Consider the following 17,107-nt stretch of genomic DNA (forward strand, 5'->3'; position numbering starts at 1 on the left):
GAGACCCACAGATGAGCACAGATGATCTCTTTTTTATCTTTTCCTCTTTACAATAAGGATGGATTGGGTTTTTCTTAGCATTGCACCCGTTGTCCCTTCCCTGTGGTTAAATGAGATTCTGGGGGAGGGGGGGGGGCTCAACACAACAAGAGAAAGCTCGGCCGGGCCGGGATGGGGACAGGGATGGGACAGGGGTTTGCCCCAGGCCGGTGCCCATCAGGGGTACATTCGGCATTGGGGTTTGGGGTGGGGGGGGGGGGAGGGGCTGGCGGCATTTTCTTTTAACTGCTGCTCTCCTCCTCTGTTTTATTGAGCTTCTTCAGCGTGTCCAGCAGCTTCTGTGGGGTGAGGATGTGTGTGGACCCTGTGGGGCAGAAGGGGCCACGCGGTCAGTGCTGTGGTTGCATCCTCCCCCCACCTTCACGCCCCTCACCCCGTGGAGTCCCTGGTACCCCTCCCCCACCAAGCGAAGTCTTACCTGGAAATGCTTGCAGATGGACGCCCGTGGGGGCTTGGGATGGGGAAAGAGTGGGGCTGGGAGGGATGAGGGGATGGATGGAGCTGGGATAGGAGGAGGGATGATGGGACCCTCCCCTGTCCCCTGCCCGCATGTAGTAGGTCCTGCAGGATGCCACCACGGGCAGTGGTGTGGGGGGGGCTCAGAGGGATAAGCATCCCTGGATGGAAGGAGGGTATGGGGTTGGGGCTGGAGAGGAGAGGGCTGGGGGGAGGCGGGGTGGGGGTGGGGGGGTGGTCCTGCTTGCTGCAGGCCCACACCTTCATGGCTGCCCCACCTGGTCCCTCCCCTGGCTGTCCCCATGTCGCCTGGGGGCTGCACAGTGTGCACCAGTGCTGGGACACGGAGCTGGCAGCCCTGTGCACGAGATGTCATCCCACGGGGGACGACACACGGTCCTGCTCCATCACAGGACACGAAGAATCCAACAAACCCATCCTTTCCTACAGAACCAGGAACTCGCACCCATCTCACCCCACACACACCGCAACGGCACGAGGACATTGTCCCCAAATTGAAGGGGGGGAGGACCCCATATGCACAAAGGGGGAATACATGGCATGGAGGGGCTGCAGGGCCAGGCATGGCAGCGGTGAGAACTGCAAGCATTTTCTCATCCAAAAAAAAATCAAAATCATCAAAAGGAAAAGGAAAAAAAAAAGAAAAAGAAAAACCCAAATCGTAACGAAAGAATGGAAGAACCAAAGAAAGCCCTTCGGGGAGGAAGAGTTTCTTTTTTCATTAGCTGGCTGCCTTTACTTGGTTGCTTGGGCTCACTCCATTGCTGGAGCCTGATCCTCAAATGAGACCCTAGTGGAGTCCCTGAAGTCGGGGTGCCTCAGGTCCATGAGAAATTTGGTGGGAGTGAGAATGTGAGTAGAACCTGCGGGAGAACAGAGCGGGCTGACGGCCCGGCCGTGCCCCGGGGGGAGCAGCATGCACCGGGCCGGGGGGCTCGGGTGTGGGATCCGTTTTTGGGGTGCAGATAAGGGATGCACTGCCCGCCCGGAGCACGCGGGGTCGGTCGCGGAGCGGTGTGGGATGAGATGGGCGAGATGGGTGGGGGGCGGTGAGGGGCTGCCCCAACCTGGCCTGGGTCTGCCCTGCCCCCACTTTGGGGTCTGGGGGGGGCTGTCCCCAACCCTGGCCTCGCTGTGCTGCATGGCCGAGCCATGGTTGCACCCGCAGCGCAGAGCACAGGGAGGGCAGACACGCTCGGTGGTTGGTGTGCCAGCCTGTACACCAATTCCTCCTTGCAACAACCCCCCCCCCCCAGACCTGCACACAATAGCTGCTGCAATAGGAGCAACTCAAGCTGCAAAATGCCTCCTTCCTCCCCCAGCTCTGCCCGAGCTTCAGGCAGCAAAACTCACCAGGGAGATGCAGAGGGGGAGCAAAGAGAGGGGCACCGCGGGGGTGCCACCAGCAGGACCCCCCCCTGCCCTGCTGGCGTGGTCACCTGGAGGCCGATGCTGCAGGGTGAGAGTGGGATGAGCAGCAGGGAGCAGGGCAGGGCCCCCACTCACCTATTAGCACCTCCCACTTGCCGCTGGCTTGCGTCACCTCGTAGGCGCAGCGCATCTCGTTCATGCTCACCCCCCCCAGGATGAAGATGATGAGGCGGGGGCCGCTGCGGTACTCCCCGGGGGCCTTGTTCTTGTGCCAGTGGCCATAGCGGGCACTAGAGGTGGGGAGAGGGGTTAGGAATGGGAACTGAGGCACGGGAGGCCGGGCAGGGCCATATGTGGGGGGGGGGTGACACATCACAGCCCCTCTGCTCACGGATGATGGCACCAGGGGAACCCACCTGACAGCTGTGGTGCTGAAGGAGGCAGAGGAGCGGGTGGAGATGTACGGGTAGTGCTTGGTGTCCAGCTTGTCCTCGATGGCATCCTGCAGGGACACAGCCCCGAGGGGCTCAGCTGAGTGTCCCCACCCGCAGCCCTCGCTGGCCCTACCCCCAGCCCCACACGGCACACATACATGGCAGGCAAAGCCCCATTGGTGCAGTGGGGCTGGGTGCAGCTGTGACCTGGAGGTGTGCCCCTGGGCACCAAATGAGGTGAGCACAGTTTGTGTAGTTTGGGAACCACGGGAACTGGGGCAAGCAGTGCCTGCCAGCAGGGGCTGGACTGCAGTGACGTCCCACCTGGGGTTGGTCTGTCTGATGTCTGTCGGGTGAGCAGGTGGGGGGTGCTCACCTCAGTACACTGGGTGCCTGCAGGACTGCAGGCGAGCCCCAGGAGGATGCTCAGATCCAAGAGAAACCCCAAGGAATGTGGCAAGGACGAAGAAGAGGAAATGCATACCTTGGCCATCCCAGTGGGATGTGGCTTTGCGTACTGGGGACACTCAAGAGCTGTGCCAGCACCGTGCAAAGCCCAGGTGGGGCTGTGCAACGTGCACAGAGGACCAGGAAAGCTTCCCCAAACACCCCCACCTTGCTGCAACCACAGCAAAACCGCAAGCGCTGGCACTAGGGGCTGCAAGCAGCGTGCAGGGCATGAGCTGGGGAGGTGTGCCGGGGTCTGGGCTGGTCCCCAGTGCACAGCCCATCCCATCACCACCTCACCTCCATGATGTCCTTAATGACAGGGGTCCATCGGGACAGCTGGTAAGTCTGCTCGCTGATCCGTTCCTTCCTCTCTGGTTTGCTCCGGCGCCGCAGGGTGGACTGGGGACAGATGGGGACACAGTGGGACACGGGGCCACTCCACAGGGATGCGTGCAGAGCAGGGGGGTGGACACTCACATCTGTGATGATGGGCACCCCGAGGTGGGCCATGTTGGTGATGATCTCACTGTCCTCAGCCGGGATCTGGGCGTGCTGGATCAGCTTGTTCAGGTTCTCCTCAGTGATACCTGCATGAGAAATGGGTGAGCATCCTCTCCTAAGGACACCCGGCTCAGGGGCCATCACAAGGGCTGAGTTCCTCTGTTTGGATCCTCCTGACCCCAGGCACCCTTCCTCTCACCGTTCTTCAGGAAGATGTAGAGCAGGATGATGCGGATCTTATCGTAGGTGCTGACGTTCCCATCCAGCAGGATGGGGACGATGGCCCTCATGGGGTCTTTGATCTTCTCACCTTCAGCATCCGTGCCCATGGCCAGGTCCTGCAGAGCACACACCCATCACTGAGGCTCAGCAGTGGCACTGAGCTGCTGACCCCGTGGGGCACAGGGTGGCTGTGGGGGGACATTACCTGCTCCACTCGGCACAGCTTGTCCACAGTGCCCTGGTAGTGCTTCATGCAGTCCTCAGCCAGGTGCAGGTGAGTGGAGTACTGCAGAGACATGAGCAGCATGGGCACCCACGCACGGGAACTTCCCCACGTCAAAGCCAGCGCCGTGCTGCCTGTGGGTGCTCCACCAGGAGCCCTCCCCCTGGCATTACCTTGCTGAGCTCCTTCTGGTACTGAGGCATCTTCTTCAGCATCTGGGATAGGTCCCTCATGGTGGTCTGAGAGGGAAGGGGACACAGTCACCCACTCGTGGGGACAGCAAGGAGGGAGGGCACGACCCTCCCAAGCAGAGTCCAAGCATCCCCTTCTTTGGGGGTCTTGTTCTCATGCTGGGAAGTCACTATTTCTCTATTTTCTCAGCCCCACTCTAGGCTTCCCCCCAAAAAAGGAACCCGTGGCCCCAACAGCCTTCACCACAGCCCTCAGCGGTGTCCCCAGGAGCCATGCACTAGCACCCACTGGGGGATGGCACCTTATCTCCCGTGTTCATCCTCTTGCTCGATGAGAACTCCTTCAGGGACCGGGTCACCTCCCTGAGGACAGGGGGAGGACACAGCCATCAGCACAGAGGGAACCGACCCACGGGGCCGGGTGCTGTGGGGCAGCCCATGGGGACACTCACTGGGACACCTCGGCGATGTGCTTGTGGCGCAGGGAGACCCAGAGGTCGTCATCCTCATCCAGGAGAACCTCCTTCACTCGTGCCTCCCCGATGCCACTCGTCTCATACCTGGGGAGGAGAACAAGGCACACGGTCACACGTGGGTCAGGGGGGCGTGGGGGGATATGGGGACACGCAGGGCACGGGGTGACACACGGCAGGGTGACACAGGATAGGGCGACGTGGAGGGATCGTGAAGGGACACAGGGAGAACGTGAAGCACACAGGAGCCACTCGGCTCTGCCAACTGCTGGGTGATGCTAATTCAGCTTGGTGTCGTCTCAGCACCTTCCACTCACTTAAAGGTTGGGAAGGTGGACAAAGCCACCCATGCATCACACGCCAGGGCTCCCTGCCGGCGGCACTCACTTGTAGACGTCGTTCTCGATGGGCAGCAGGTCATAGCTCATGGCCTGAAAGGTCAGCTCGTGCAGCACTGGGGAAGCGGGGTCGAAACCACGATCCAGGATGAGGAGCTGGGAGCGAGCCTTGTCCGGACCCTACAGAGCCACCAGCGGGGCCATCAGCAGGTGCTGGGGTCCTCAGTGCCATCCTGTGCTGGTGTACAGCAGTGAGATGTCACCCTGTCCCCGTCCCCACTCACCTCACCCATAGTGGGGTCATCAGCCTTGTAGGCATCCAGCTTGTCCTGGATGAGCTGTGCCAGCATGGCGTTGTCTTTGTAGTCCCTGGAGAAGGAGGAAGGGATGTGAGGAGCTGCTGTAACGTCCTTGACTCAGGGGAGAAATGAGACCTGAGCACCACTTGCTCCTCCTTTTCACCTCTCCTCGGGTAACACGATGCTCTGCTTTCCCTTGGTCTATCCCACAGGAGACATCCCCTGGTTTCCAGACTCCTGAAGCCCAGCTCTGCTGAGCTTTAAGCCTCCCCCTGCCACCCCTGCAGCCTCACCCGCGGTACCGCACGGCCGGGTACTCCTTCAGTGTGGCACACAGAGTGGCAATCTGCTCCGCCAGCCGCTCCAGGATCGGGTTCTTCATCTGCGCCTTGTGCGGGCTGTAGAAGCTTTGGAAGGAGTCTGCTGAATCCAGGGAGTAAACCTGGGGAGGGTGGTGGGGGTCAGAGGGGACAGGCTGTGGGGATGCCCTCGTGGGCTGGGACAACGCACCCCAACCTGAACAGATGTGGGGTCCCACCCCAAACTAGAGAGCTGTGGGGTCCACATTCAGCGATGTTTGGGGTGTCCCTGCCCAGCCCCTGCTCTTGGGCTGCCAAGAAGCCCATCTCCCACCCACCCTCACCGTGGTCCCCCCCCAGAATCCGATGCCATCTGTCCCTCCCTGACCCCCTTGTCCCTGTGGCTCCCAGTGCCTGTGGTGGTGCAGTGCTGGAGGGCAGAGCAGCCACTAAATCCCCACAGTGGATCAGCCCTGAGACATAATCAAAAGGGACAGAGCGCAGGGAGCAGCTCAGGGATGGGGATCGTGGTGTCTTCACAGCTCTTACACAGACACTGACGGGGGGAAGGAGCCGAGCATCCCCCCTCCCTACCCCAGCCACGTGTAGGGGGCATCCCCAGCCCTCACCCACCTGGGACTCGGAGGGCAGGAAGGCGATGTTGATCTCAGTCAGGGTCTTGATGACCTTGGCAGCACGGGACTTCACCAGCTCGTTGAACAGGGCATCAGGGCAGGCTGCAGGGAGCAGGAGGAGGAAGCACAGCTCAGGGCAAGGTGGCCGTGCTCCCACGGCTCTGCCCCAAGCATCCCTCCCACCATGCTTTCCTGTGGCAGTGTTGTCCCTTTCCTCAGTTCACACAACATTTTTGCAGCAGAGGGATGCAATGCCCTGCCCTTGCAGGCAGGGAGCCCTAATCCCACTTTTGGCACTGACCACAAGCTTCTCCTCTTCCACCTGCCAATGCCTTCAGTGCCCTGCAGGTACTCACAGTCAGTGAAGAAGACGTGGGCTGCTCTGTACTTGGAGGTGGGGGGGTCCTTGAAGTCACTGATGAGGGAGTGGACGGACTGCAAGAGAGAAAGGAACAGCAAGGCTGAGCAGGGCAGCCCTACATCCAGCCCCATAGGAGCCCCTCACAGCCCCAAAACATCCCATGGGCACTGCTGCCCATCCTGGGGTGAGCACCCCCCCCTTTTCCCCAGCCATGGGCTCACCTTCTCAGAGGGTGTGATGAGATAGACAGCCTCCAAACTGGGCAGCGGCTCCCGGCGCTTGTTGATGTCCTCCACAACTGGCGGGGGGGGGAACACAGGGACCATGTCAGGGTGTGTGAGCTCATCCCACTGCAGCAGAGCCCAAAGCACCCCCTGCCCACTGCAACCCTGCACTGCCCAACAGAAACCACTCCATGGGGAGCAGTGAGTTCATCTGCATGGGAGCTGGGGACCCACAGACGGGACCCACGGGATGGAGAGGGGTGGCTGTGTCCCCCCGCACGCAGTGAGGGCTGAGTGGTGCTGGTACTCACTGGTGATGCCCTCGGTCATGATGTCGGTCATTTTGCAGCAGGAGGACAGCATGCGCATGCTGAGCTGGTCCACCACCAGCACCTGGGGACAGCGGCCATCAGATGGGGACGGGGCAGCAGGGAACAGCCCCGCCTGCTCCCATCCCTGCCCTGCTCCATCCTCTCCACCCCCCTCCTCCTGCTCACCTTCCATTCTCCCTTCTTTTTCACCTTCCGGATCACATCGTGCATAATTTCTGCAAGAGGAGGAGATGGGGATGGGGTGAGCACCCCGAGCCTGCCCACAGCAGCCAGGGATGCCCCCCTTCCCAGGGGTTGTACAGTGGGGATGTTTTGGGGTGGGGGGATCAACCCCAGCACCCACACATGGCTGAGCCCACACCGTGGGGAGCACCGAGCAGGACCCAAAAGCGGGTGGTGAGGGGACGGGGGGTGGCCTTGGGTCACCCACATGCCTCAGCCCTAATCCGAAGCACCAGGGCAACAACAGCAGCTTAAGGGCTCCTTTTAGCAACAAGAATCAAGCGGCCTCAACCTGTTCCTTGTAATCCCCCGCAATCCCATTGGCCTGCATGCTTACACAACCAGCTGGGGGCTGTCCCCACAGGTCCACCCAGGGCTGCTCCTACGGGACGGGGACATCACCTCTGGGGTGGGTGGGGATGGCTCACCCAGGCCCGGGGCAGCCTCAGCCTGCAGAGCTGCACGCAGCGGTCCCCTTTAGAACAGGGACGTGCCACCGTGCCAGGCTCGCATCCATCAGCTGCAGCTTTGCTCTCTTGCAGGGTTCTGCTGAGCCCCATTCCCCAGAGCAGGGTGGGTGATGGGTGCCAGTAGGAACCAAGCTCGGTGACGGATGTTTCCGGATCCCGCTGAGGACCTCGCTCTCTCCTCATTACTCATGTTTGGCTCCTTCCCCCCGAGCGAGGATCCAGGAATAACAGTGCTGTCCCACAGCCTGCAGCCAGCACCCCGCCAAACCCCGACAGTGGGAGGGAGCACGGGGCCCTGAGAGCACGGTGCTGTTCGCTGCAGGGCAGGGAGGGAAGGAAGGAAGGAAAGAGGCTGGGACAGCATCCTGCATGCAGCCACGGGGAAGGGATGCTCCCGTGTCAGCAGGTTGGAGGCTGCAGGGTGTCAGGCTGTGCTGCTTTGGGGCTGTAACATCAGTTGGTGATGCTCACAGGCAAGGTTTTTGTCTTGGAGGTAAACCAGGAGATCCAATCCGGTGCCTTCACCGGACGGAAGAAGGATTTTAATCACTGTTTCAGCTGAGAATAGATCGCACAGACAGCTCTGGGTCTATCCTTCAACATGGAGATGCTGATGGAGAAGGGAGCACACCCCACCTGCAAACGGACCTCCATGCAGCACACAGCAGCACAGCCCCAGGAGTGCCATCCTGGGAAGAAAGCAGGCTCCATCTCACTCAGTAGGGCCCTTTCTTGGGGTGACAGCTGGCACAAAATGTGACCCGTGGCACTGTCTCCATGCAGGGCCAGGAGCTGGTGACATGGTGGCCTAGTAGGACTGCAGCCCATCCGTCACTCCAAGAGGCTTAGCCTGGGCTGCTGGCACTGAGCTGGCCCCACATCTCCAGCTGGGCATGGGGGGGAAGGGCTTGAGCCCACCACAGCTTGTGGACACACAGACAGATTCATGTCGGGGTGCCCTGAGCCAATTACTCTGCTTCAGAAAAAACCTGAAGCTTAACGAGCAGTCCCAATGTCCAATGAAGAAGTGACCTTGCCCAGTCCAGCACCCCAACCCAGAGCACCTCCTGGAGAGGGACACTGCTGGGGAACACCCCATTTCTGCCAAGCAGTGCATCCCTCTTCTGCTTTATCCCAGCACATCCCAGGCCCTCACACATGGCTCACCTTGGCCTTAACGGATGGCCAAATCCAGATGCCCCTACAGGACAAAGGCACTGCTACCCATGGGCTTTTCCCCTAGCAAGGCTTCCACTCTCCTCTTGTACCTCTGTTTCAGGCTGCAAACCCCTGGAGCAGCCCTGGGGAGCTGGATCCCAGAGATCTGGCTTGGAACTGGGTGAGAATTGAGGCCTCTCCCCACCCAAGCCATTCCAGCACTCCACGATATCCGCGGTGAGGTTTGCTCCAAACCCACTCGTCTCCAAGAGCTGTCACGACGCATCTTTGAAACGAACGTGTTTCCTTTCGGGTTGGCCTGGCAACTGCCTTCAGCTGCTTCATTGACTAATTGCTTAAGACACCACGAGCATCCCATAGACACAACCACGTCGGAACGTAGCAGGCATCGACCTCCTCCTCCGGGCACCTACAGGTGCCAGCATCATCCCCCAAACACATCCCGTGGATGACCAGGAGGTCGTCGGCCCTAGCTGAGCATGGAGAACAACATCATTTATGGGATGCAAAGCCCTCGCCACAGCCAGGAGCCACCTCGACCTCCAGCAGGACGGCTGGAGGAGCGTTGTGTCCATGAAGCAACAGCTCCAAGCTGCCTCTGCTGCTCTATTTTCGCTCCCTCCCGCACGGTGAGTCGGTGGATGCAGCATCTGCTCCTCAGCGGGCACCCGAAGCCACGTGACGATGACTGAGGGATGATCTCGGAGCTCTTTTCCTCCCAGGACGCTTTGTTTTATGTTGTTTTGAAGAGGGGAAGGCTCCAGGTTAGCGGCCTCCTCAGCCTCCTTTCACCGCCAGCGGTTGCATGCAGATCTGTCCAAGTGAGGTCTAACACCCTTAGGATATTCCGCGGGGAAGTACAGATGGGTATTTCCACACCGGGGGGCAGAGAGTGCTCCACGCTGTGTGGCTGCGCGAGCCACAACCCAACCTGGAGCCCAGGATGGATCCCAAGAGGATGGATGCTGAAGCCCTGGAGGAGGCTTGGCTTCAGGATCTGCTCCAACCACGCCAGGAAGGGCTGCGTGCAACATCACCCTGGTCCTGAACCCTTCATCTTTTGCTCGGCTACAGGGCGACACGTGAACCTTGAGGTGTTCCCAGAGCATCCTCAGCGGGCAGCACTGTGCCCCTGGCATCCCCCTGTGCCTTAGGGAAGGGGATGGTGCCCCAAACAGCCAGGCTGAGTCACGCTCCAACCACGCACCCCCAGGGCCCAGCTGTCCCCTGCAGCCAGCAGCGTGCCCAGGGAGGTGCCATGCTGTGCCACGGGGTAGGGAAGGGGACAAGGAGTGAGCACTCTGGGTCCGGAGGTTCGGGTGTGACCTGAGGATGCTGTCCTGAGGGCAGGGGGCTCTGGGGACAGCTCTCTCCTCCTGCAGGCAAAGGAGGCCCCGTGCCTTCAGACCACACTGCTGCTGGGGACGGCTTAGTGCAGCGAGCCCACCCTCCTCCTCCTCCTCCTCCTCCTCATGGCTGCAGGAGCGCGGGCACTGAGCCTGGCACCACCTCCCTGCAGGATTTTTTCTGCTTCCCAAACATCACTCCCCAGGAGCAGCAGCTCGCCAGGACTCAGCAAGGCGTGGGGACAGCCCTGCAGCATGACAAGCAAAGGGCGGGGGGAGGATGGGGGGGGGGGGGGGGGCACAGGGTGACAAGTGGGGGGGACACGGGGCACCTGTGGCAGCCAGCTCCCGGCTCAGGGCCCTTCAGAGCCCGGTGCAGTTGTGGCAGCAGCGGGCTCAGGGGAATAATCCCATCCTGGAGGGCTGCCAGGGCAGAACGCAGCGCTGCTGGAGGTGGGGCCGTGGAGGTGCACAGCATCTTCGCCTCCCGCCCCTCCTCCAAGGAACCCCAGGAGGGATCCGGCCCTCGGGTCAGCAGCAGGGCACGGGGCTGAGGACCTCCTCCGTCCTCAGGAAGCATCTCTTCCTCCTTCTCTGGGGTGCAGCCCCCGCCCCGGGGCACAGCGCGGAGGACGAAGGGCTGCAGCAGCCCCCCGAGGTTGGGAGCTGCCCACCGCAGCCCTGAGAGCCCCCGAAATCCCCGACGCACAGAGGGTGGGGGGGGCTCTGCAGGGTTCCCCAGCCCTCCACGCTATGCAGCAATCTGTCGGCACCTCCCCCGACGCCCCCCCCTCCCCAGCCGCAGGGCTGCTGGTGGACCCCCCTTTTCTCCATCAAGAGGGGCCCGACGCCCCCCCTCCCCCAGCCGCAGGCTGCTGGTGGACCCCCTTTTCTCCATCAAGAGGGGCATTTTGGGGGAGGGGCATTTTTGGGGAGGGGCGGGGTGGGTTTGTTATAACCGCAGAAGGAAGGACTGACAGATGTGCACACACATACACCCCCCCACACACAGCACACTGACAATCATGGAAGTCAAGGGACACGCAGTGCTTCAGCAACTGCGGGGGGGGGGGGGGGGGGAGGGGGGGGCTCCAGCCCCACTGAGCTGTGCTGGGGGTCCCCATCCTTCCCTCCCCCCTCGAAGCCAACCCTGCAGCACAGCAGCGGGGAGGACACATCTCCCTGCATTTGTCCCCGCAGCCCCAATGCAGCTGCGGGGAGCACAGCAGGGCAGCACCCCCCCGTGCCCCCCCCCACCCCACCACCCCTCCCCCTCCGCTGATCACACCACCAGCTCCGGCCGCACCATCCGCACCGCTGCGGGAGGGGTCGGCCGCCTCCGCAGCCATCTCTCAGCCGCGGGGATCGCTCCCATTTCCCCCTCCCCCGGCAATAAACACTGACCCCCCCCCTCCCGCTACAAAGCACGCCCGGCTGGCGGCGGTGCGACGGCAATAAACCCTACGGGACGGGCGGAAAGAGCCACGGCCGAAGGGAGCGGAGGGGGGGGGGAAATGGGGGAGGGGGGGGGGAGAGCGTCCCCACCGCTCCCTGCCCCTTTTTGCCTTTTTTTTTTTGGCTTATTTTTCCCCGGTGAAGGTTCCCCCCCCCCCCTCCGGCCGCCATCGGGGCGGTGCAATATCAGCTTGCAACAGCCGGGGAAGGAGGAAGCGAACCCCGCGCCGCTCCTCTCCCACCCCGCGGCCAAAAATAGCGACCCCGAAGGGCACCGAAATCCCCGAAGGGGGGAGGGGGTGGGGGTGGGGGAGGGTCTGGGGTGTGTGTGTGTGGGGGGGGGGGGGGGTGGCACCGGGGAAAAAAAAAATCATCATCGTTCGGATTTTGCAGCGAGGCAGGGTTTGGTGCAGACAAAGCGGCCTGGCAGCGCGGCGGCATTTCCGCACAGCCCCGTGCCCCCCCCCGCAGCGCTCAGACCCCCCCCCCATCCCACCCCCCACCCCCCCCACCCCGCAGTGGGGCCGCACGTCGCGCCCCGACGGGGCGACCGCTGCAGAGAGCTGCGGGCAGAGCGGCTCCAGCGCTTCTTCCTCCCCCACTGAACCCCCATTTCTTCCCCCCCCCCCTCCATCCTCCAGCGCTGCAGAAAAAAATCCCCATAGCTTCAAAACACCAAAATATGATCTATATATACATCCACATAAATAAAAAAAAAACAGACGGAGGCGGCGACCCTTCCCCCCCCCCCCCCCACCCCCCCCACCCCGGCCGGCTGTCCGCATGCCCTCCCGTTTGTCCCTTGCCCCCCCCCCCCACTGCTCCACCATCCGATGCCGCCCCCCACGCTCCGTATTGCGCATCCGCAGCATCCCCGCCCGCGGCATTTCCCCGCAGGAATCCCCCCCCCCGGGGCTCCCCCCAGTCGCTCTAAGCCCCCCCCCCCCCACCCTTCACCATCATTCCTCAATCCATCCATCCCCCCCCACCCCCCCGGGCACCCCTTCCAGCTCTTACTTTCTCCGACCACAGCCTTGAGCCCGATGGGGGCCATGTCGCCTCGCTGGAGGGGGGGTCCTCACCGATGCACGACGATGTGATTTGGGGGGGAGGGAGGGAGATCCCAAACACACGCACAAAGCTGCGGGTGTTGGGGGGCAGCGCTCCACCGCCTCCCCAGCGCCCGTCCCCGCGGCGCCGCTTTGGGGAGAAGGGGAGGGGGGCTGGGGTAGTGGGGGGGCACGGGGGGGGGGGGCACACGGCTCCACTGGCCGCGGCGGGGCTCAGCTGACTGCGCGCAGGGGGCGGGGACCGGGATGCGGGGTGTGGGGGGGGGGGGGAGGGGAGGAGGGATGCGCGTCACCGCGCTCCGCCCGCTGCCCGCCCCACTCCGCACCGCAGAGCCCGCCCCCCCTCCCCCCTAACCTGCACCCCCCCGAGGTGCGCACCCCCCCCCCCTCCGCGCCCCATTCTGCGATATTTTGCAATACTTTTTCGGAGATGTGGTTTTCTTTTCTTTCCTTTTCTTTTTTTTTTTTAATTATTATTTTTATTCTTTTTTTAATTTCTTTTTCTTTTTTTTTCTTTTTTTTCTCTCTGTTTTCTTTCTTTCTTTCTTTCTTTTTTTCAGTGTTTTGTAATATCTTGCGATATCGTGCAACTTCCCCTTCACCTTTTTTCATAGGGCAGTAAGAAACCTTCTCCAGTTCCCCTCCCCCCAACCCCCCCCCCCCCCCTCCACGCTTTGCTGGTTCAGGTTTATATTGCAGCAGAATGTCCCCCCCACGGCGCTGCAGGGGATGCAGACACTCGTGTTTCTCCTGCGGCCACCCACACGTGATGGGCAAGGAGCAAGAGCTGTGTGCTCATGCAGTGCTGGCTCCGTGCTCCTGGGGGCATTCCCCCGGTGGGGGGACGGGGTGGGAGGGGGATGTAGGGTTCCCAACCTCACGCCCTGTGCCCACGACCATGGTGGTGCCCATTCCCAAGCTCCACGCCACGCTGGTGCCTGTGCCAGTGCCCATGCCCCATGTCCTATGCCTATGACCCTTGCCCCACCTTGCCCCATGCCCTACATCCCACACCCACAGTAGTGCCCATGCCCCATATCTCACGTCCCATACCCTATGCCTATGACGGTGCCCATGCCCCATGTCCCATTTCCCATACTCACAAAGGTGCCCATGTCCCATACCCTACGCCCATGATGGTTCCCGTGCCCATACCTCACGTCCCACACCCACCTACGCCCATGACAGCACCCGTGTCCCACGCCTGCACCTGCAGGAGCTACGATGCCGAGCATGGAGGGTGCGTGGGGATGCAGAGCCCAAGAACACAGTGCCAGCTGTCTGCTGCATGCCCACACATCCACCTGTGGCCTTATTTCTGCTCGCCATCGGCCTGGGGCTATGCCGTGGGCTGATGAGCTGCCGTTGCAGCAGGTTGCAGCACACAGATGGCTCAGAAGGGGCTGGTAGGTAGAAGGAGCCGGGCTGCAAAGCTGCTTCCCTCTTGTCACCGCAGGGACAGCAGCAAGAGGAGGACGCAGCCCTGCAGGTGAGCCCTGGGCCAGGCGGGCGTCTGCATCCATCCCCCACTTCCACACCCGTTTTATTCCACGCTTCGTTAAAAATAAGCTGGAGTTTGGTTTGTCAGAGCCATCAGCCTCGCTGCCAGCCACCCGCTATAAATACCAGGCTGCTATTTACAAGCGAGGTGTTTATACGGCTTTCCCATCTCGCATCAGGACGAGCATTATCCCTGTGTGGGCAGGAACAGCTCAGGAGCCCTGACCTCGGGGACCCTCCTCTCCTGGGCTCAAGGGGTGGATGGGGTGTTGAGGGCTGGGGGGTCGGGAATGGGGGTGTCCTGCAGACGGTGGGCGCAAGGTGGGGAAGGAGGCTTTGGGTGCTCCATCCAGAAACACCATGCTCCTGACAGCTAGGAGGTGCTGGCTTTGGGGTTTGGGGGCTGGATGGGGTCTAAGGGATCTGCATGGAGCCCACGGCCACGCGGCCCCAGCCCTATTCTTGGGTGCGGCAGTGTCACTGGAGGAACTCCGCCTAAAATCCGGAGGGAGGGCACAGAGCCGAGAGCAGGGTCATTGTCAGCATCCTGAGCGAGCTAACGCTGGTTTCCCTGAAGGATGAGTAGCTCTGCGGGCTGTGTGCTCCCTCACACGTGTCTGGGGACAGCGTACCCACAGAGCACCTATAGAGAGATCAGAGAGCGTGAGCATCTCCCCGTGCCCCCGCAGCTCTCTGCTTCCATCCCCAGCGGCTGCACGGGGCTGGCAAAGCATCTCCAGCGCTGCCGCTGGAGGCAGTGGGAGGTGATGGAGCGAGAGGGGGAGGTGGGGTGGGGGGCAGGTCCCTGTGTGCCCGCAGCCCCGGTGCCCTTGGGACACCTAACAACTATTGCTTCCAGCACCATGTCCCAAAACCCACTCCCACGGTGGTCCCCAGACTGTGCCCCGTGCTCATGTTGGTGCCCAACCCCCACCTCCCCCCCCCCCGCCCCCCACGCAGGCTGCACCGGCCCGGCTCCAGCTCCTGCCATGCCTGCTCGCAGGCTACCAGTTATCCCAGTGCCGACCAGCAGAGGGGACCGGTGATCCACATTAGCCACCAGTGCCCCGCACAAGCCCCAGCCCCGTGGGTGCCATTAACCCACCCGGGGCTGCCCCCCCCCCCCCGGCATCCTCGGAGCTCCTGCGCTGCTCTCACTGCACCGCTCGAGTTTGACTGTATGTTTTGCAGGGCCCAGGGTTGCATTCAGCCACAGCCATGCTTGGAGCTGGTCACTGTGCCACCACCATGGCCATGCCCTGTGCCCACGTCCTGTGCCACGAGGGGGTGCCCCATTCTCATCCCCATGGCCCATAGCCATGACCATGGTCGCACCCCATTCCCTGCGCTGATGCCCGTGCCCCATGCCAGTGTCCTGTGCCCTTGTCCCATGCTCTGTGCCCATATCCTGGACTAACGTCCCATGCCTGTGTCCCATGCCCTGTCCCCATTCCCTGTGCCCACGTCCCACGTTCTGTCTCCATGCCCTATGTCCACGCCCCCTTCCCATCCCCTTGCCCTGAACCCATGGCCACTGTGGTGCCCATTCCCACACCCCATGCCGCGTTGGTGCCACACTGGTGCCCATCCCCGCATCCTACATCCTCTGCCCCACACCCTGTGCCCAGGCCCCAAGGAGCACGCTGTCATGGAGGGCTGCGTTCCCGAGCTGCAGCCGCAGCTGGGGGGGATCAGTCCTGCCCAGGCTGCAGCCCTGAGTCAGCGCAAGCCGGAGGCGCGGCAGCCCTGATTCAGCACACTTTAATCGCGGCGTTATCTCAGAGTGCTGCTCCAGCCCCATAAATCCTGCTGAGGCCAGAGGGATGCGGGGTGCCCCAGCCCACGGGACCTGTCCCCACAGCCAGGGACGCAGCCGGGCAGAGCTCCCCGTGGTCTTATCAACACAGAGAAGTTGCACTGCAGCGATTACATGGCTGTTAATTATCGCAGAATACCAGCCCCCACAGCACGACCTGGGAGGAAAAGGAACAACACGGAGCTTGCTTCTCATGTCAGAGAACGGGAAATAAATCTTCGCTGCACTGACAAACCTCACCCTGCAATGTACCCCTGCGTGTAATGACCGCAATAGCTCAGCACCTGGATTGCAACGCCCGTCCTGCAGGCAGCGCGGGGAGCACAAGGGGACGGCGTGGCTTTGTCCCCACGGTGTCACACTGAGCAGATGCCACGTGTGCACTGAGGGCTGTGCTGCATCGGGGGCTGTCTGGGATGCTGGCGGTGACCGCGTGGTCCCAGCAGCTGCCTGGCACTGGAGTGCATTCATCTCCCAGGCTGCAGGCAGAGGGAAATCCTTCATTCCCAAGGCAGCTCGTCCAACTGATAATTTAGGCAGCTCCAGACAGATAAGCATTATTTACATCTGTTTAGTGAGATGTAATTAGCTGTGTTGATTAGGCTGTATCACAGTGCCATTTTTAAAAATGTCTCTAAGTGGAAAGAAAGGGGGAGGGGGGGGCACGCAGGGGACAACATGGGACAGGGAGTTATGTGCATCAGCCATCCCTTGGCTCTCTCAGCGTGCCCATCCCAAAAGTGCCCAACCCAGAGCCTGGGGCTTCCCTGGCATGCAGTGGGGCTGGAGGCAAATACCATCCCCTGGAGCTCAACGGGGACAGGCTGTGTGTCCTGGGGACAGCCTGGAGACAAGTTGAGGATAGACTTGGGATAGGCTGGAGACAGGCTGGACACAAGTCAAGGATAAGTTGGGGATAGGCTTGGGACAGGCTGGGGACAAGTTGGAGTAAGATAGGAATATGTTGGGGTTAGGTTGGGGACAAGTTGGGGATAGACTGGGGATAGGTTGGAGACAAGTTAGGGATAGGCCTGGGACAGGCTGGGAATTGGTTGGGGGCAGGATGGGGACAAGTTGGGGATAGGCCTGGGACAGGCTGGGAATTGGTTGGGTGGACATCAAGGTTGTGTCTGCACATCTCACCCAGCCACCATGGGCT

At 61.8% G+C, this 17,107-nt stretch overlaps 1 protein-coding gene across 2 annotated transcripts; it reads right to left on the reverse strand.

Moving 5' to 3' along the window:
• Positions 1-274: 274 nt before the first annotated feature.
• Positions 275-12,670, reverse strand: LOC136049381 (syntaxin-binding protein 1). Of its 2 annotated transcripts, XM_065737627.1 has the most exons (20): positions 12,580-12,670; positions 7,056-7,105; positions 6,870-6,951; positions 6,556-6,632; positions 6,330-6,408; positions 5,972-6,075; positions 5,333-5,481; positions 5,025-5,109; positions 4,790-4,920; positions 4,382-4,489; positions 4,232-4,292; positions 3,912-3,977; positions 3,721-3,801; positions 3,493-3,631; positions 3,270-3,379; positions 3,090-3,191; positions 2,325-2,410; positions 2,044-2,198; positions 1,277-1,400; positions 275-364 (listed from the first exon to the last, which is right to left on the reverse strand). In XM_065737627.1, the coding sequence occupies exons 1-19, from the start codon at positions 12,614-12,616 to the stop codon at positions 1,291-1,293; spliced, it is 1,812 nt and encodes a 603-aa protein (XP_065593699.1). In that variant the 5' UTR covers positions 12,617-12,670; the 3' UTR covers positions 275-364; positions 1,277-1,290. The 2 variants fall into 2 exon arrangements, with proteins under 2 accessions (XP_065593699.1, XP_065593700.1); XM_065737628.1 differs by lacking the exon at positions 1,277-1,400.
• Positions 12,671-17,107: the final 4,437 nt, after the last annotated feature.

This window comes from Cyrtonyx montezumae, unplaced genomic scaffold (assembly GCF_038088225.1).
Source record: "Cyrtonyx montezumae isolate F1298 unplaced genomic scaffold, pur_monq_1.0 scaffold_20, whole genome shotgun sequence".
Taxonomy (NCBI): domain Eukaryota; kingdom Metazoa; phylum Chordata; class Aves; order Galliformes; family Odontophoridae; genus Cyrtonyx; species Cyrtonyx montezumae.

Coding starts and splice junctions, on each gene's coding strand:
- LOC136049381 (XM_065737627.1), bottom strand. CDS start 12,616: ATGGCCCCCATCGGGCTCAAGGCTGTGGTCGGAGAAA. Junction 5,110..5,332: donor CCGGCCGTGCGGTACCGCGG/GTGAGGCTGCAG, acceptor CTCCTTCTCCAG/GGACTACAAAGACAACGCCA. Junction 1,401..2,043: donor CAAGTGGGAGGTGCTAATAG/GTGAGTGGGGGC, acceptor GTTCTCCCGCAG/GTTCTACTCACATTCTCACT.